The sequence below is a fragment of the Mytilus edulis genome, chromosome 13, assembly GCF_963676685.1.
Source record: "Mytilus edulis chromosome 13, xbMytEdul2.2, whole genome shotgun sequence".
NCBI lineage: Eukaryota > Metazoa > Mollusca > Bivalvia > Mytilida > Mytilidae > Mytilus > Mytilus edulis.
This window is the reverse complement of record NC_092356.1, coordinates 37,244,752-37,265,975: the sequence shown is the minus strand read 5'-3', so window position 1 is coordinate 37,265,975 and position 21,224 is coordinate 37,244,752. Positions and strand designations below refer to the sequence as shown.

At 31.5% G+C, this 21,224-nt stretch overlaps 1 protein-coding gene across 10 annotated transcripts in view; it reads left to right on the top strand.

Moving 5' to 3' along the window:
• The first annotated feature begins 1,381 nt into the window (after positions 1–1,381).
• The window catches only part of LOC139501238 (uncharacterized), a 61,496-nt gene continuing 41,653 nt past the window's right edge, over positions 1,382–21,224 (top strand). For 2 of the 10 annotated variants that reach the window (XM_071290252.1, XM_071290251.1), the window contains exon 1: positions 1,382–1,497. In XM_071290252.1, the coding sequence (XP_071146353.1) occupies positions 1,382–1,497 (116 nt within the window). Of the gene's footprint in view, positions 1,498–9,541; positions 9,870–11,305; positions 11,495–11,524; positions 11,773–16,308; positions 16,454–21,224 lie in introns of those variants that run through there. The other 8 variants (XM_071290257.1, XM_071290253.1, XM_071290258.1 and 5 more) reach the window with 8 other exon arrangements.

The following is a 21,224-nucleotide window of genomic DNA, read 5'->3' as shown; positions in this document are numbered from 1 at the left end:
AGGAACCTGGAATTGAGGGGTTGTCTTTGGTTGATATCCGTCATAATAAATTTTGGTGTTAGTAGTTCTGCACATAAAAGAGGGACGTAAGATACCAGAGGTACAGTCAAACTCATAAATCGAAAATAAACTGACAACGCCATGGCTAAAAATGAAAAGGACAAACAGACAAACAATAGTACACATGACACAACATAGAAAACTAAAGAATAAACAACACGAACCCCACCAAAAACTAGGGGTGATTTCAGTGCTTCGGAAGGGTAAGCAGATCCTGCTCCACATGTGGCACCCGTCGTGTTGCTTATGAGATAACAAATCCGGTAAAAAGTATAATTCGGTAGGTCACATTTATGAAAGGGAAGGGGATTGTAGTTACGACGTAAGGAACATATCCGATATCATTTGTGAAACGGTTATTCCATAACAGTCAACTAACTCGTGATGGCGTCCGTAAAATGTACGAAGAGATGATTTCAACTTTACCATTTGGAACTGTTGATGTAATAGCTTCCTTGTGAGCAACAACGGTTACCCTCTATCAAGAAAATCATGATAGGAAATGCAAGCACGGGAATATTGTATCAATTGGGAGATATATACACTGTATGCAGGTGTTGCTGGACTGGTGCTACTTAGAAATGAAAAGTCCACAATTGGAAAGCTGAAATCATCTCTTTTGTCGTAAAGTTTGTTTTCAAACTACCCTCATTGTCAATTTCTAGTTGTAAGTGTCAAGATATGAGACCGACTTAACTGCATCTGGTGTATCCTTTATCTCTAGTGCCATGGGATAGATGCGTTCGACAAAGACACCAAATTGTGAATTATTTAGTGAAAGAACATCATCTATATAGCAGAAAGTAAAGTTAAAGGATATTGCTTATCTCTTTTCTGTCTTCCTTAGACGTTCCTGTATAAAGTCAGCCTCATAATACCAAAGAAACAAGTCGGCAAGAAGAGGGGCACAATTCGTTCCCATTGGAATGCCGATAGTCTGTTGAAAACACGTCCTCCAAACGTAACAAATGTGTCAATCAAGAAATAAAGCATCTTGAAAATGTCAGTTTCAGAGAATTTTTTGTTTAAATCAGAGTGATCCTTTACAAAGTAGGATTTATCCCTTCCTAAAACAAGATACTTGTATCTTCGTTGGCCATTCTTTTTATTAACAATTCATGTCATTTTGGCTTCTCGTTTAAGACTCGCTTTTTGCTTACTATATGGAATGGGTGTTGCTCGTTGTTGAAGGCCGTATGGGGACCATATAGTTGCATACTTAGAACTACGTCATTTGGTCTCTGGTGGATAGTCGTGTCATTGGCAATTATACAAAAATTTAATGTTAATCTTCGTTAAATTTGATTGATATTTCAGGAAGATGGAAAAAACAGGAAAAATCTCGTGTGCAGCTCGAGATCGTCTGCTTGGAAGAACGCACGTTGAAGAAGATATTTTAGATTGGGTTAAGAAATTACGAAAAGTTGAAGACAACAGGTAATTAAGACAGAACATCTATTACTGCACCCAATTTAAACGATACAAATTGCGTATTTCACATTAATACTGAAAACAAATATGAGCTGTTATGTAGGGAAGATAACCGGCCCCTAATATAGTTATATTAGATAAATAAAAATCAGTATGCACAAATCATGATTTTTTGTTAAAGCTACATTTCAAAAAAGAGGCGAAGAATGCATTTTATTAACCATTTTGTTTACAAGCATTACTGTCTTCATTGTGCTATGTACCAGATGATTCAGACACGGCCAGAGAAAAACGTATTGAAAGCAAAGTTATTTAATGTTGAAATATAACATTGAGTGTATCCCATTATATAATTAGTATAATAAAACATAGTTGGTACTGTCTCTCCGCAAGATGCCGAGTTTACAAAAGCAGCCTCGTTCGATCGTTCTTGGGACGTTAATTCCGAAGCCTCGTGTAACATAAGTGCAACGCTCTCTACACGTTCGACAACCCATATCAAAGTCATTGTACGGGTTTTCATTAGCAAGGCAATTCGTTTGTCTCTATCTAACATACTCTAATTTTCCAGTAAAATATTTGGTCTAATTATTTGGCTGTTTTCCTCTGACAAACTGTAAGACATAATAGTGTCCTATGAAAAAGTGTCCATGTAGACAGTTTTTCATTGAAATTTGGTATTTAATAATGTACATTGCCCTAGAATGGTATCCCTCAAAAGGACAGGTTTTTACTGCTAACAACACTCACAGGACACATTTTCATAGTTGTTGCTATTAAATTGTGTCCTCCAAGGGAAGTAATACAAAGGTCATTACAAAGTTTTATTATACTTCAATTTTAATTAAAATATGGTGAAAAATTGATCAATATACAAATGTAAACATATAAATAATGGATGGGAGTGATCATGGTGATTATAGAGAAATTTAAGTTCGAAGAAATTCCCAGCAAATGGTAATGACAATGAAAGAATAACAATAAGAAGGAAGTGTAAAATCAAATATGAAGAACTTTATTATATTTATTATCCCAGAGAAGAAGGCAATAGACAATAAATAATGTCCATTGCCATGAAATATCTTCTTCTAAGTGGGCACCATTTTACAGCAACAGTTGTGAAATATGGTCCATCTGTAGAACAAATTTTCGTAGTGAATGTTATAACATTGTGTCCTTCAAGGAAAATAAAACTAAACAGCATCTGTTCCTTATTTGAGTTTGAATTATACATGTATATAACTGTATTAAAAGATATAGATACATGTATGAAGATAAGGATTGTATAGGTGCCAATGAGACAATTTTTATGTCAAAGAAACAACTAATTCAAGTGCGTAATTAAAGTTAAAATGCGTCCAGTAATAACAAGGGAATGGATATCATTTAAAACTTTAATCGTATAAAAAATGTCCTTGCGGACACAATGTCTTGTAAAAAAAATGTCCACCTGGACAAAATTATGGTAGTGAATAACGTCCATGTTCATGGACACTTTTTCATACCTGAGGACATGTTTTAATAGGAAATTGTGTTCAGGACACATTTAAATAAGTTAATATTGTCAAAATGTGTCCGGTGGACATTTTTTCATGGAGGACATTGTTAAATCCTACAAAACTCCTAAATGCCATACAGATCATGCTTTTCTATAAATTAGTTATCGTGGCAAGCATTTACATTTATGTGTCTTTGAAAGCAAATAAAAGTAATTCAACTTAGGGACGACATCAAAAGTTCAATGTAGGATAAAAAACTGAATTCACATAATTTTTCGCTGACCCCCCTACCCCCCTTCTTAACTTAATTTGGGAAAAATTGATTTACCTATATGGATATATGGAAAATCGATTTTAGATTAACAAAACTTGCAGCAATGTTGACCCCCCCCCCCCCCCACCCCAAAACTATATTCGATTTAAGTTTTTGTTATCCTACATCGATCTTTTGATGTCGTCCCTTAATTGAATTGAAAAATGTTTTTGAAAAACATTGTCCCGAATGGAAATTGATTTTAACACGTTGCTATTTTAAAGAAGTGGCTTGGCTTAATCATTTGTGTGAAAATAAAGTGCAGATTACCATGCGCATATTAAAGATGAAACAATGTATTATACTAGCTTATAAGATGTTGGTGAAAAACATAATTTGCACATTATAAGCAAGAACACATCACTGTTTAATCAAGAGTTTAATAGGATTTTAGTTAGCTGATGACATTCGTTAATCTTATGATCTAATATAAAAACATTTTGACACACTGTAATGATTTGTTTACATGTTGATGCAAGGTAAAATATGTAAGAAGTGTGCTTACAAAGTCTGTTACTGTGACGGAAAATAAGACATTTGTACACTTCTAACCTCTCATTAAACTGTCAGAATAATCTGTCATAGAACTGTTCTAAACTGTCCTAGAACAGTTCTACATAGAACAGTTCTACACTGTCTAACACTGTTCTAGGTAGAACTGTCAGCAGAACTGACTAAATGAGAACAGTTCTAAATGACGTCACTGCAGTAAGGGCACTTTAGAATTTAGGGGGAAAAAAATTCTATATAATTATAGCAGATTTTCTATATTTTTTACTGATCAAAACCGTTACATGTTCAAATATCGAAGTGGATAGAAGGTTATCAAACTCATCGGAGAAATATTTTTATAAGATAAGATTGCATATGAAACATCATTGTTTACGTTTCTTCGTTTCCCGGTTTTAACAGTCTTTTCCTAAATATAACTCTGCATTTAATTCATGGAATTTTAATCGTAATTTACCTTGTTTGCCTTGGATTTACATTCATAATTTAAGATTTTGTTTTGAGAAATGTTCAAACGAAAATTGTACAGTGGATGAATTATGGGATATTAATGAAAAAAACATTGTATAACGTAAAAAAAAACTATATACATTTGCTCCATCTCGTCAAAATTTTAATATGACAATTGTATTAGGTCTAAGGATTATGCACGGGAACAAAAAGTGAATGTATGGTCATAATTTGCTGACGTTGGACACGATTTTGGTGTTACTTTTGGTAACGTCGTAAAACGTCAACGTCGTGTACTACTAGCGTGTTGTAATATTGCTTTCCAGTATAGCTTTTTCACACAATATTTCTGTGAATAAAAGGAAATATGGGTAAACACCATGCTCTCTTAGGAAAAAAGAAATTTGAGGTATACATTTTGTGTAACATGAACGAAAGTAGGTGTTGGATATTTAGTAAATTGTCAGAAGGAAGTTTTACCTACGATTTGTTTTTATATATATGTAAATCTATGGGGTTTTTCCATAAAAAAAATAAAAAGGGACTATTTCATGTTTCATTTTAATCAAAAGTGGTACGGATAGATTTCATTTTATGGATAAGCAGGACGGACAAACATCTTTAAAATAAAGAGCAGAAAGCTACTCTTACAATTTTTCGAATAAATAACGAAAATAAGACGATATATACGCACTTGCATATATGTTTCAAATAACAAAATTTCACAAATATCTGAAATAAAATCAAAATTTCATTTTGGAAATACTTTTAACTCAGTATAGTTTTGTCACCCTGTTCATATGACGATCGAGTTACTTTAGAGTTACCAAAAACAAGCATTTATAAATGAACTAAAATAAAGTAACCTCCTAATTGCCTGTTTTTTTTTGTTTGTTTTGTTTTTTGTTTTTTGTTTGAAGGGATTTTAAAAGTCGAAATAACGGGAATTTTCATGCTATGTACACATGGAGCAGGGCTGATATGCAAATAACCGCTTCTTTTAAGAGATCCAATAGTAGTACTTATTCATCGTTGGACATGTAGTCGAAAAATATGTTCGTTCGGAACAAATCTTTACCTAAAAAGCTTTATGCATACGGGCACAGAACTTTTAAAATATCAAGTATCGTCTGATGAAGTGTTTTGCTCATTCTTAAACAAAGAGCGACAACCGAATCTTTTTGTTGTTGAAAATATGAATTAAATCGCTACAATATGCTTTGACATTTAACTTTACTTTTCTACATTGGCTAGAGGTATAGGGGGAGGGTTGAGATCTCACAAACATGTTTAACCCCGCCGCATTTTTGCGCCTGTCCCAAGTCAGGAGCCTCTGGCCTTTGCTAGTCTTGTATTATTTTAATTTTAGTTTCTTGTGTACAATTTTGAAATTAGTACATGCGTTCATTATCATTGAACTAGTATATAATTGTTTAGGGGCCAGCTGAAGGATGCCTCCGGGTGCGTGAATTTCTCGCTACATTGAAGACCTGTTGGTGACCTTCTGCTGTTGTTTTTTCTATGGTCGGGTTGTTGTCTCTTTGGCACATTCCCCATTTCCATTCTCAATTTTATTTGACCCAACAAGCATGCTAACTTTGACAGAGTCGAAAATTGTTGAACGGTTCGGGCGAAAATAATAAACTTTGGACAAGTCTGAGGTTCATTTATGACCGAACGTTAATGTTTTGTGATCTGAGAAAACTACAGAGTACATGTACAAATTGTATAATACTTATACACAAAAAAAATTCATGACCAACAGAAAAAAGAGTATTTACATATGTAGTACACCCATATAAGTCATTGATTTATTGTACGCACATATTCATATTGTAATGAATTGAGTGTTAAGGTAGATGAAATAATGTATGATATTTTACGAGGAACAAAAAAAAACACCAAACAACAACATTCAAGTAATATGATTAACATACACTGTAACATACGCTTAGATAGAAGGAATTTGGTTTCAAAGTATTTATAAATACATGACATATTTTAGCAAGAGCTATACAAATCCTTAATTTTAGCATAATACTTTTGTACACTTTTTGAAAGATACAAATATTGTAGTTCAGAAATAAGGACGCATACTTTGCAACATTAATTCCATAATCCTTTTAGACGAATAATAGATAAAACGGCTGGCGACAGAAGTTAATCCAGTTATAAAACATAAAGGACTTTACCAAAACGTTTATGATTTAATTAATGATAGTCTTTGTGTTTATTGTTGTTATAATTAGGTAATAATAAGGTAATAGGTTCCTCGACACACGAACGGTAAGTCCAGAACCATTGAAGTTGAGAGTCAAAAAGTCAAGAGTTATTGAAGCGAAATGATAATACCCTAATAATCAGGATAAAAACCATAACAAGGGAATCGTAATGATAGTCAAACGTAATACTTCCTAATTTTTACTTAAATGTGATTAATTGTATAAATAGGAGAAAACGTTTTGTCACATTTAGGTTAAATGAACCCTACCTATTATACACGTACGTGTATATATTTATAAACCGTGTTCTTGATGATAATATTCCATTTAACATTCGCATATATTACCCGACGAGCACCTGTTGTTTGCTGAAGTCGTGAGTGGGTAAGAAATATAAACATTTTTAAATGATGGATGGAAGAAATAAGAACGTTGTTCTTCCGAGTATTCACATAATTGGAGCGGATGAAAGTGATCGTGATTCAAACTATGGAAGCCGTACTGAGCTTACAAGTACCACAGACATTGCTGCTCGTGCTCTTGGAAGAGTTTTCAATAAGGTGTTATCTTTCAACGGGAGTACACCGTAAGTATAAAGCAAGTAACCCCCATTGCACCTTTACATTACATCAAAATTACTAACATAGAGTTTGTTTGAACGTATATTCATAGTATATAATAAAACGGAAACTCGTTAGCCCAAAATAGAAGGGCGTCGCGTCCTTGATGACCTCAGTCACACCCTTCTACACTGCCGCCTTGTTAAAAACGCCCTTGTGCAATTTCTAGCTGGAGCATTAACGACAAATGTTTGGTTTAATTTGATGATTCTGAAGAAAAAAAAATAAGTAGGAAAAACGAAACAATTGTGACAACCATCTAAAATCCGTAAGAAAAGTTTTAAGATGGAAAAAACTGTTTAATTTTGGAGACTTTAAATACACGAATTATACAAAATATGAAATAAGTTTTTTATAAATAGTTATCAATAGAAATATAAATTAAAACAAATACATGACAAGTAACACTACGTATAGGATCCGTGATCCAAAATTCTTACGTATATATAAGATAAAAATGAGAATGGAAATTGGGAATGTGCCAAAGAGACAGCAACCCGACCATATAGCAGACAACGGCAGAAGAACCTAGATATTACCAATTCATGGGGTATTTATGTTTTTCATTGTTTTGGGTCAATTATTTTAGTATCTGTATGAAAGTAAAACGCCGTGATGTGTTATGCGACCATTAATGGTAACATACATGTACCTCCCATGTTTATATCGACACTACAGGACAACAATATGTTTTACGTAATAATACGGTCAAAACATATATGTCATATTGTTTTTCGTTCATTATTTGGTACATATATAAGGCCGTTAGTTTTCTCATTTAAATTGTTTTACATTTGTCATTTCGGGGTCTGTTATAGCTGACTATCGGTTTGGGTTTTACTCGTCATTGAAGGTCGAGCGGTGACCAATAATAATTATTGATTAATTATGTTGTTTCTGTGTCTTTTGGTTTCTTGTGAAGAGTTCAACTTGTTTCATTGACAATCATAGAACATCTTTTTATTTTTAAATGTACAGATACATTAATGAATGTGCAATGTCAGAAATGAACGAGATTTCGGGCACTTTACTCGAAAATGTTTCATTTTCAAAATGTTTTGATATCATCTTCAAAATGCAGAGAATTTATATCTTTAACAAACATTGTGTCTTTTTCATATTTTACTGTATATTAAACTTTTTTTATTAAGAAAATTACTGATTTTATTTTGAAAGATATTTTACAATCTCCATATACAATGTACTTGTATAGGTTATTACATGTAAAAATGTTGTGTTTTCCATTTGTAAAACAGTCGCCAAAGAACAGTATGTGTAAACTAAGCGGCACAGAAGCACTTCATATTGGCTTATCCAGAGTAGGGGTTCGAATGTGGATCCCCTTTTGTTCGACGATCAATACTATGGATTGGGACATATGGTTGGAGACGCTATTAAAAATGATTGGATTCGCCGCTTGATTCTAAAAAAAAACACCGACAAAGTTTTATTTATTTTGCATGACAAACCCACGCCAATCTCAATGATTCGCTACTTTTAAACTCGGAAAGAAGTTTGAACTAATTTATCAGCATCATATACAGGGCACCTGCCCACCAAACCCCCTTTTTAATGACCATGAATCATGTTTTGGACTTTTTAAAAATTTGTGGTGAAAATAAAAATAATACCAGTGATCTAATAGAAGTTGTTTTATGTTATATTTAATTTTTAATTGCTCTTGGATAAACTTTCAATATGCCGTCATTTTACATTAATATCCCTTTGCACTTTTACCGTTTCGCTGTTCTTTCACACAATCGCGATAAAAGCTTTAAATATATTTTTTTCTGGCGCATTCTCCACTTAACTTCCAAAGAATATCCAAAGTTCATACTCGAGTTATCTGTCTTTGATAAAATTAGTATCGATATATATTATTTTTAGAAATGACAATATTTTTTAATATACATGAACAGGGTTGAATTTCTGAAATGTTAAGAAAAGGAGAAGCGTCGACTACACTAATAAGACAGTTACTGTAACCGAACACCATTTTGACCAGAAAAGAGAACCACTGTCTGGTCCCGTATTCATAAAACTATCAAGTTAACATTTGCCACCGAACGGACGAAATTTTGAAAGAATAAAACGAAAATAACAAGATCCGAACGGTATCCCCCTCCTTTCATTTGACAATGGTAATTTACAATATCAAATTAAACATCTCATCTATGTTCCATATCTAAAGCTTCTTTAAGCTAGGAATTTCAAGGCTTAGCTTTGTAAGGTCCTTATTTTACATTGGTATTACATTTTAATTAGATTAAAATTTCTTTGAAATAATATTACCCGGCTACTTAGACACCTAACAATTATATTTCATTTATACAGTCAAATTTAGATGTTAAGAATTTAAATATTTTTGTTTCATGAATAGCCCGAATTTAAATAATTTTGTTTCATAAATAGTCTGTATTTAAAAGTTATTATTTTGTATTATTACAACAAATACAAGGCATTATATCTAGATATCCTGTTGCTAATAAATTTTAATATTGAAATAGGGTTAAAGGACTATTAAAATTTTAATGGTGGAGTTGGCACGTGGGAATTTCAAAATACATACATAATCAAATTAATAACTAACATTGATAACTAGTGTGATTACGTTGAGTTTGTACCTCAAGGAAATTGAGTTGGGAATAGAATAATACAGTTTTATGTTTCTATGGAAACGAAAAAAACTTCGATATTACGTTTATTGATTGTAGTGGAAACTGAATGTAAAAAAATACAAGAAAATGGCTGAGACAGACGACAGGTAAACTATTGTCAGATTTTATACGATATCACATGTTTTGGCTGAATCTATTATTTTTTTCCTTCATGCAAGGATTTATATAGATACTGCAATACAAATCCTTGATTCATACATAAAAATGTATATATTTTTTTAGTATTGGTATAGATTTGGTAAGATTTTACAGTACATATGTATACATATATGCTGAATCGTACGTCACATTAATATAAATCATTGATACTATATGAGTCCGTTGAATTATAAAGGTGAACAATATAAGTTAATTTTTAAAACAGCTTGGTGTTTTTTAGTGATAAATATTTATGATTTATTTTTTAGACTGGACTTGTCCAAAATATAGATGAAGCATTTATCTAAATAGCAAAATACACAACATTTTAGGTGTCTACCATAGAAGGTTCTGCAAAATAAAACCAAGGGCATTCCAATATCTGCATACGCAGACCAAACGTAAATTAATTACAACTTACATGTAAGCATTGTATGTCTTAATTCAAAAACTATAGATATCGTAGAAAAAACGAACACAGTAAAGGGTTGTGCGGTCGCTACAAGATCGCCTTTTAATAATATAACATGTTAAACATAAATATATAGAATCAGCATCAAATATCACCGTACACGATTCAGTAAGAAACGATAAATAACGTATTAGCTGGTTACATGGGGTGGAAGGGTGGGGAATAGTGTACCAAAACAACTTTGTCCTTTCTATCTTGTTACAAGAGAGCCTTAGATTTTCTTTGTATACTGACCAACGAAACCGTCCATGCAGACGGGGATTCATTGGGTACTACCCTATATAATTTGATTATTGAAAGACCGTTAAGAATAGTAACTTATATGCAGGCATATATATTATGTCGGGATAAGGACGGCAAATACAAAAATGTATACTAGATTAGTGCCGCGCTTTCGGCATTTATATCATATGTTACTATAGATGGTGCAATTTCAATAAAGCAAAACTTTTTTCCACTCAATTATCAAAGTAGATATAATACAAAACCAAATTTCCCGACCGATCGCATCGTATTTAATGATATATGTAAATTTTGGGGTTTTCGATGTGCATGTAATATTTACCGCGATGTTTTAACTGATCAACCATTAGAGTGATCACAAAAAACTGTTTGTTGTGCAAATTGTCAAGTACAGAAACATATTCTAAGATGAAAAGAAGGTGTATCAATAAATTTATCTGTTAAATTTGCTGTCAAATTGAGAAATAACATATTTGTTTATCGTTAAATGTTTTATTAGATATATAGAAGACACACGTGTGTATCACCTATATTAAACTATGGCGACATGTCTGTACAATATAGGTATATGAGAAAGTGAAATAAACATTTATCAAATGGTAAAAGTCCTTGATAACAAAAACCTATACAAACTTGTAATATATAGTTTTAAATGTTTTTAAAAAAATAATCACAAAATTTGTTCATCCGGAGATACAAATAGTCAATAAAACTGATGGGCTGAGAATTGAATAATTTATCAAGTCAGTTCATATCAAATTTCAGACTGTATTACACAAACGTTGCATTATGGAGACGTTTAAATCTTTCCGCCGTTGAAAATCGAATGAAATGAGCAGGGATTTATTTCTTATAAAGGTTTGATTAATCCAATTACGATCCTTCATACCGTCGGACCACAAAAAGGTTGTCTTTAAAAGAAGTTAATTATTATTTTGATAGAAGTAAAGAGCCGCTTAAGAGATTATTTTTTTTATGTAAACTCTAGTTGTGCACCGTGTTTATAAACCAATTATGTAGGTATTTGGGTTTGGTGCGAAATTTTAAGTTATTAGTAAAAACGGAACTGGTGGGAACACAGGTTAAAATATATAAGCAAAGATTTGTATAGTGACTTTACAAACCCTTGATATAAGGTAAGAACAGAAATCATTGTTAATTTCAAATTCGTTTTATTCTTTATATCATATGAAGTTTTTTTCTTGAATTATTTCTGATTCAAATCATGAAATGTTTTGTAATTATTTTTTACGGCAACATCTTAATATGTTGAAAAGACCTCTGAGGCCAATGGTCTATGTAGGCCAACTACCGTACCACTAGCCTGTCAACACTGAGGTTGTGAGTTTGAACCTCGCACCTGGCAGGTGTACTCGTCCATAATCTTACTAGAATCGACTATAGGAATGTCAGTTTTCTTGCCGAAGGTCCACGATTCTCTCCGAGAACTCCGGCTTTCTCAGTGAACAAACACTGACCACCACGAAATAGCTTTTAGTGCTGAAAGTGACAATATACACCAACCAATCTAGATAACTGATAGCTGTCTAAAATTATTAACAACAATGCCTGTTCAAAGTACAATCCTTATGTCTTTGACAACGTAAGTAAAATGAAATGAAACCATTCGATAAAAACACGAAACCTTCGTTTACATTGTAGTTGCTAGAAATACCGAATGTAATGATAAATATGATTTATATTTAATTTAGAAGAAATACATTTTTATATATCAGCCCAATATATATGCAAGCGTATTCATTAATTCTAATTTTCTTTGCAAAAGAATTTTTTTTTCGGTATTAAGTTTTGTTCTTTTATTTAAGTTTTGTATTTCTCCGGTCAAAATGATAGAAATTCGCAATCGTCATTGTAGTCAGTTGTATTTTTATTTTTTTCATATAGCTTTGTATACTTGTCAAATGTCATTAAGGTTTTGAATAAACTTGCGCCAACCGAATCTATTTATTGCTTCCAATATTAACAAACACTGTATTTGAAAACCTTACAGTGCGATAGTAATTTTTGAAATATTCATGAACTTGGTTTAATGATCTTTAATGATCATTACTGAAATTTAATTTGAAATCAATTTTGAACATTACGTAGATATTAAGTGCGATTCTATTAAATGGTCTATAATTGTTTAGTCTCTGCAGTTTGTATCATGTTTACATTGTTAATAAAATGCAATAGCCATGATTACATTAATTAATTATTGGTAACTAGTCAATCAAAATAAATGGCTGGTAATTATTTACCGTAAAGATTTATTGTCGTAAAATTTGAAGTGAAAAGTTAAAATCATTAACTTGATGCCTGCTGATAGGTATATGATTATCTGTCATTTACACAATACTGTCGATTAATTATATTTAAGCTATTTTCATTCTGATTTGCTAAAATTAAATTTCCAGGAAATTGCCAGTTGTAAAAATGTCGAATGTGACAAATATACGACTGAAAAGCCCCAAACTGCCTTATATTTTTGTAACGTCAAGAGAGGTTCTTTTTGTACGAATATAACCCTCGTCTTATTGTGTAAGCATATATATGGGGGGAGGGCGGGGGGATAATTGCTAAAATAGTAATGAATATGATTGTTCTTCGCACAATATTTACTAGTAGGCTTGTGCGATATGGAATTATTATAGTTCTCTGGATAATATTCAACAATGTAACCTTTTAAAAATAAAGAGATGTGGTATGCTTGCTAATAAGACAACTATCCACCAGAGTTCAGATAACGTGAAAGTTATCGATTATAAGGTATTGTATGGTATTCAATAATGACCAAACTGATACCACGCCGTGAAGTCAGCATTAAAAGCCTAAAAGAATTCGAACAAATGTAAAACAATTCAAACGAGAAAACTAAAACAACTTCACTTGTATACTAACAATAAACGAAAAGCAAAGAAGACATACAGCAACAAACGACAACCACTGAATTAAAAGCTGCTTACTTTGGACATCACATACAGAATGTGGCGGGATAAACATATCAGAATGTCCCCATGTGTATTACTATTATTATTTAATTATTGAATGATTTTACACAAGTTACTTTTTGGGGTCCTTTATAGCTTGCTGTTCGGTGTGAGCCAAGACTCTGTGTTGAAGATCGAATGGTTTACTTTTATAAATTGTGGTGACTTGGATAAAGAGTTGTCTCATTGGCACTCGTACCACATCTTCCTATATCTAATTAAACGATAGATGTGAAGCAAATTGAGATCGTTCCCATGACCTCAACTGAAACGATTTCAAGCACGTCTTTGTCCTCTGATGTTTGTGTAGTATCTCTTATTCTGTATTTACTTTTTGACTGACCAAAGTCCCACCCGCATTTTAATGTATTTTAAAATTCTTCCCAAGGAAACATCTTTAACAATGCAAAACAAAACGTTATTTCTATACATAAACAGTCAACTAATGCGTTCTTTTAAATATGTTGTAAAACATATGAATGGCGCATTTAATTTTTCATACTTACATAAATATCGTTGTAAAGTACTTTTGTCAATTATACCATTATACAACGGTTAATACAAGTGCCCTTAAATCTTCAAAATAAACAATTTGTATTGTTAATGTGTTAAAGTCTGGGAGTTTAAATGAAGTTAATATCGTTTATGAATGTAAGAAGTTTTGACTACTATGTGAGAAAAAAAAACGACAATATATAATTGTATAATAGATATAAAACCTTTTCCATTATTTATGTTATAACATGTTTATAAACATTCCACGGTCTAGCTCCCTTGGAAAGATACGGCAACGTAATTTGAACTTTGAACAACGAAAATAGCCCGTTTGACACTTCTCGCATGTGACAATTCAAAACCGTAGTTTTATTACTTCAGTTAAAGATTTTAATCGTACTTGCGTGTCACTTCTTTTTTTTTTTAACAAACCAGGAAGTTTAAAGGCCTCAGTTTTTTCTCTACCTTTTTTCTCGCCTTTTTTACTCTTACAATTTTTTTACAGTTATTTTTTTCTTGATTTTGATTTATATATCAGTCTTTACGAAACAAAATCATAATTGGTCCACTAAAGTGAATAATGAGACATCTTATTGCAATTCATTTCTAAAATAAAAATAGTAGGCATGCAGTTAAATTTTTATATAAAGTACAGCCTGGCAGTTTCATTAAATATATACTTGCTCATTTTGATTTAAATCCTGTTTTGCTTTTAATATAAAAAGTAATCGTACTAGACATCTAGTGTGTATCAACAAATATTGTCCATTTAACAATATATATGAACCATCACGTATCCTTAAAGTAACATTTAAGCGATAAACACCCCATAACACTGACATACAAAAGATGTTTTATTTTCTCATTGACACCTCTAATTTTATGTACATAGACGTTTTCAGTGGTGAATTTAACCGGAAAAAATAATACAAATATTAGCATTTATTTTTCGATTTATTTGAAAAACTACTCCGAATTGTTTGCATATGATATGAAATCTACTTAGGAAGTCTACTTTCTATTTAATTGAAGTTTTTAGTGTCAACTTTGTTCAAATTTGTATCAAATTAGTGCTGTTACAATAATACCGCTAAGAAATAGTTACCTTATTGCTTGTGCTTTATACTCTCAAATAGTTACTTAAGTATGGAATATATATTAGTGTCAAAAGAAATCCAGATTCGTTGGAACATTTTTATGATTTGATTATAAAAACACTGTCCCCTCCTTTCCTATGCCCGCTTAGCGTCGATTTATGCTGTATCTTTATATTTATACATATTATTTCATTATTGGGTAAGATTTTCTGGTTTTCTGAAGTGTTATTAGGACAAATGTGATCTCTGAATGTTTGACAGCAATTACAATGCATATTTTTTGTGCGCGAAGATTCTTTTGAATTTAATGATGGGCTGAGAGCTTCAAGTTGAAAGATTTGATTATATTGCATGGTAGCAGCCTTTTTAGTTCATTAATTTTCATCCAATTCATCAGTTTCTTTTAATAATTTATATCTTTATTCACGCTAAATAATATTTTTTAAGTGCGAAGATAAAAAGATAACCCACTGGTACATGTAAAATGCTTCAATTTACCAAGTGATTAATTCAGCATGATGCAATTCAGTGCTTTAATTTTTTTTAAATCTCCTTAACCTTTTATTAAATTGAATTTCGTATCACGCTGGGGAAATATTACTTGAATTTGAATATATGACCTTTTTCGTTTGATATTTATAACTTAAAAATGGTCATCGGACGAACTGATCTTACGATGCAGCAGAGCATGGTTATTGTATGCCGACATTTTCTGTGTTTACATGGGTTTGAATGTTAAAGAATCATGACCAAATAATGTGTGCAATTAAAATTGTGAAAATGAAAATAAGTATTGTTATAATCTTATCATGCTATCAAAGTATATTACCAAAATCGAAACACATATACAATCTTAGGCTGTATCATAGAAAAATATTGATCCTTCAAGCTGAGATTTTTATAAAACATACAAGTCTCAGCTTCTTGTCAACATTTTGGTCAAGTACAACTTATTTATTTAAAAAAAAACACAAAATGTTATTTTAAACAAAAAAAATCAGGAAATGACCAATAACTTGAGAATGCGTGGTTATGAGAAAATTTGATACACTATGATGATTTAACTGTTAAGATATAACGTAGTTGGCTTAGTATACAATCATCTCTTTCTTAGTTTAAAATTTAAAACTTTTAATCGGAAGGGATAAGATAAACGATTTTGACAAGGTAAAATAATTAAAGTATATTTTCGAATGTAAGACACGAGTTAAAGAGAAGAACGCGTATAGTTGAAGGTAGGAATTGATTTTTATCTTTAAATGTAATAAGTATAATTACACAAAATGTTTGAATTTGACAAAATTATATACACCTCTATCATAATAAGCAATCTTGACCCCCTGAATTTGACTCGTATTATTTACAGATTATGATTGAGATATTATTGATAAAAGGAAACTACCGGTGCACGTTCAACGCAAACTAGATTTTTGAAAAACAAATTAACGTTATATCAAATGCGTAATCTCGCATAAAGTTGAGATATTTTGAAACAAATCTATTCAAAAAAACATTTTTTTCTAATCATCGACACTTTATACTTATCGTTTAATCATCGTAATTTCCCCTCCCCCCAAAAAAAATAATAAGACAAGGGATGTTGTCTGAGGGGAAACAATATAGATTTATATCAATTTAGCGACGTTGCTTCTTTATGGTGAACTGCAGGATTTTGTTCTAGCCTTCACAAAATGCACACGGGATAATTAAAAACTTGAAGCATTTTAGTGCTCTGTCTTAAGTTACACCACTGTAGAGGAGATTTCTTATTTGGTTAGACGACCTGCCGAAATTACAATGATCCTATTCAATAAGCGTATAATTATGGTTTTTTTTCCTAGTGTAAGCAAACCCAAATATGCACCACTAGTCTGTATCCACCAACGTTTTAGATGTTTTTCCAATTGGTATAAAGTCTGCTTCTTCTTGACCCTAAAATACATCAAACACACATCTTTTAATTTTAAGCCACCAGCGATTCGTCTTTCTTTTTTTAACAATGTCACATTTTCGAACTTGTTTTCTGCACTTGTTAAAAAAAAAGAGAGTTCAGACATTTTTTATATTGAGGAACAGCATGAGTATTGAAATGAAATTTCGACGGTCAACTGAAGTATAAGATTTGTTACAATATATATATAAACCGTTATAAATGCAAGTTAACATTGAAAGAGTCCTCGTCATTTGGAAGTTAACATTACTAGTATATTTTGTTTTAACGATGAGTAGTGTGAAATGGGTATCACATATTTATTTGAAAACAAATTGCATTTCGCAAGTAAAACGTAGCTACGTGTATTTTATGAAAGTGACATAATTCAAATCACATTACTTAAAAGCTTTATTTTATTTTGGGAGAGAATACAGTCACTATATTAGAAGTTAAGGTATTAAATTCAAAAGGTTTTGACTTTAGATTTTGTAAATATTTGTTATATCTCATAATGCATTATATCTTTATATTTCGTAAGCAGTTTCAATGTGGAATGATGATAGATTTGAACTTCATTGTAAAGCCCTTGTCGAAGTAAATATGACTTTTTCAATATGATAAAATTAAATAAAGTATAATTGATGCCTTTGAAGAGGTTAATTCTTTAACTTTTGAAAAAGATAAACGCAGTCTACACCCCTTTTAAATATCAAATACAATGAGAAAGCCTAACATTATTTTTTATGCTTTAAATGGTGGACTCTTTATTTTTGGTTTCATATTCTTGGCCATTTACGCTTGCTTAAGAAAAATTTAAAAATGAACAAAATAAAACAGTCAAAACTAGGATGTAGTCGATATATAATAATGAAAACATCTGATTTTCACTATTAAATGCTTCATACATTAAGGTAGGTGAAATTTGAAGATACAAAAAAAAAGTGAATAAAATAAATTTAAATTGTCAAAACTAGGATGTAGTCGGTATTACACAGTGAAAGCCATCCGATAGTCAATTTTAAATGCTTCATACATAAAAGTAATGAGGTTGTTTTCTATTCCTGTTGTCATCACAAACGTTTGCATTGTCACTGTTCATATCATTTTACGTAAATGTAAATGCACACCAGAGCATACAAGGAATTTATGAACTGATCAGTAGAAATAAATAGATAAAAATTAATCATAAGATTTGTCAAATGTCAACATCACAAGTGTGAAGTTAATATTTCAAACATTATACTGTCAAAGATATCTGCGTTACTAAAGAATATAGAAAGATAAAATATTACAAGCAAAATATCATGTCAAAATTTCTTTTAAAAAAATCATTTCCATAAGTAACCAGATGTTTTTTGTTTGTTTAAAGGATATGTTTTTTGAAATCTTTGACTTTTTTTTAATGTTTGACAGCCTTACAATGTATATATTATATTTTTCCTTTATAACTACAGTGTTTCCTAATTGTTGATGCAATAACAGGACCTTTTTATTCCAGAAGCAGTGAAAAAACCACCTCTTCTCTTAGATTAAGTCTCAACTTTTTAAAAATCATATCACTGACATTGTAAGCTTATCTTTCTTCCTCAATATTTAATATTGTAGTAAACAATCAACAAAAATCTTGGTTTTTAATTTAAAATCTAGCAACTAGTACACATGTGTTTAATCATTTGTTAACTAAAAAAAGAATAACAAAGATTAAATCTACAGCTTTGAAAGGTATATACCCTAATATAGCCTCTCTGATGTATGATGACATATGTTTCTGACATCCGATTTGGTTCCTAACATAAAAAGTAGACAACACGAAAACATGTTTTCTTAATTATCGACAGGATTGCGATCAATGTTAATCACCGCAAAATACTTTATTTGCCCGTGCCAAGTGGGGAGCTAGTAATTCAGTGTTTGTCATTGGTTTGATGTCTCTCATGTTTGTTCTTGGCATAAACCAGACTGTTAGTTTTCGCGTATGAATTTTTAGATTACTATATTGCATGGGATTTTAATGCCCCATTTATTGGCATTATGTTTTCTGGTCTGTGCGTCCGTTCGTTTGTCCGTTCGTTCTACCGTTCGTCCGTTCATCCATCCCGCCTCAGGTTAAAGTTTTAGGTCGAGGTAGTTTTTGATGAAGTTGAAGTCCAATCAACTTGAAACTAAGTACACATTATTCTTATGATATGATCTTTTTAATTTTAATGCCAAATTAGAGGTTTTCCCCCATTTTCACGATCCATTGAACATAGAAAATGATAGTGCGGATGGGGCATCCGTGTACTCAGGACACATTCTTGTTGTTAAAGTTGAAGGCTGTTCGGTAGCCTATAGATGCTCACATCCACATCATTTGGTCTCTGGTGGATAGTTGTCACATTGGTAATCATACCACATTGTTTTATATCTATACATGTACTCTTTTAAATGATGATAGATTAACCATGCTTACTTTACACAGTTTATAAAAAAAAAACACCTACAAAATTCTTATGTAACCAACATTCGTTTGACAAAGTATTTACACACATGATATCATGAAAAAGATAACAGATTAATTTTTTGATCTTCCCCTTACTAATCCATATTTGCTTTTATCTCCGTTTTATCAATGTGATTAAGCAACCAAGGTCACAGTTTACCACTGTTTCAAGGGCTTGTATTTAATCTGAGGTTTTATCCAGTGAACAATACTTGAAGTAACAAGGAATCACAAAACACCCTGCAGTGTAATTTGCTGCATATGCAAATACCATAATCTGACTTTAGCTTGAACTAAAAGTACACGAGGTACAACTTATATCATGAACTCGAATGCATTTGAATTTTATAGAGAGACTTAAATTGTCCAAAACGTCAGCATTTGCGATAGTAATTGAAAAACGTCAATGAAAGTAATTGACAAACGTCAGCATTTGCGAAAGTAATTGATAAACGTCAGCATTTGCGAAAGTAATTGATAAACGTCAGCATTTGCGAAAGTTATTGAAAAACGTCCGCATTTGCGAAAGTAATTGATAAACGTCAGTGAAAGTAATTGATAAACGTCAGTGAAAGTAATTGACAAACGTCAGCATTTGTGAAATTAATTGAAAAACGTTGTTATTCGTTAGCCAGGGTAGTTAATTTCTAAAGTTATCAAAACTTTAAGACTTTTTTTTTTTAGTTTTTATCGTTTATAAAAACTAAGTTTCATTAACTTTGGGTTGCGTAAATTATAATTATAATTTGTCTAATACGTTCTCCTATTTATTTGTATTGTAGTCCTGTAATATTATGTTGTCATTTCAATTTTATATTTAACATTGCCATTAAAGTGCGAGGTTTGGCATACCACAAAACCAGGTTCAACCCACCATTTTTTCCTTTAAAAATGTCCTGTACCAAGTCAGGAATATGGCCATTGTTATATTATTGTTCGTTTCTGTGTGTGTTACATTTTAACGTTGCGTCGTTTGTTTTCTCTTATTTTTTAGTGTAATTTCACTTTGCGATAAGACGTGTCACGGTACTTGTCTATCCCAAATTCATGTATTTGGTTTTGATGTTATATTTGTTATTCTCGTGGGATTTTGTCTGATGCTTGGTCCGTTTCTGTGTGTGTGTTACATTTTAGTGTTGTGTCGTTGTTCTCCTCTTATATTTAATGCGTTTCCCTCGGTTTTAGTTTGTTACCCCGATTTTGTTTTTTGTTGCCTTTATTTATATTAATATTTAAGATTTGTACTCATTGGCGTTTGACATTTAAAACAATTTAAACTTTAACAGGTATTAGTTTTCAAAAATAACTTTCTACTAAGTTTATTTGTTAAACGCCTTAAAATGTCAGGAAACAAATTAAAATCCACTTATAAGGTTTAATACTGAAGTGAGGTATAATGCACTGGCATTCTACTAGAATTACAAAAAAAAGTTTTGTCTGGAGATTAGGAGTCAAATTAAGCTTGTGTTTCCAAAGCCAATATATGATATGTCAAGAATAATTAAATCTTAGCCGTTTTGGAACCAAACTGCTTACTTTCCAGATGACCAACTTAAAAGTTCAGTTTGAACCTCAAAGACAAAGTAAGAAA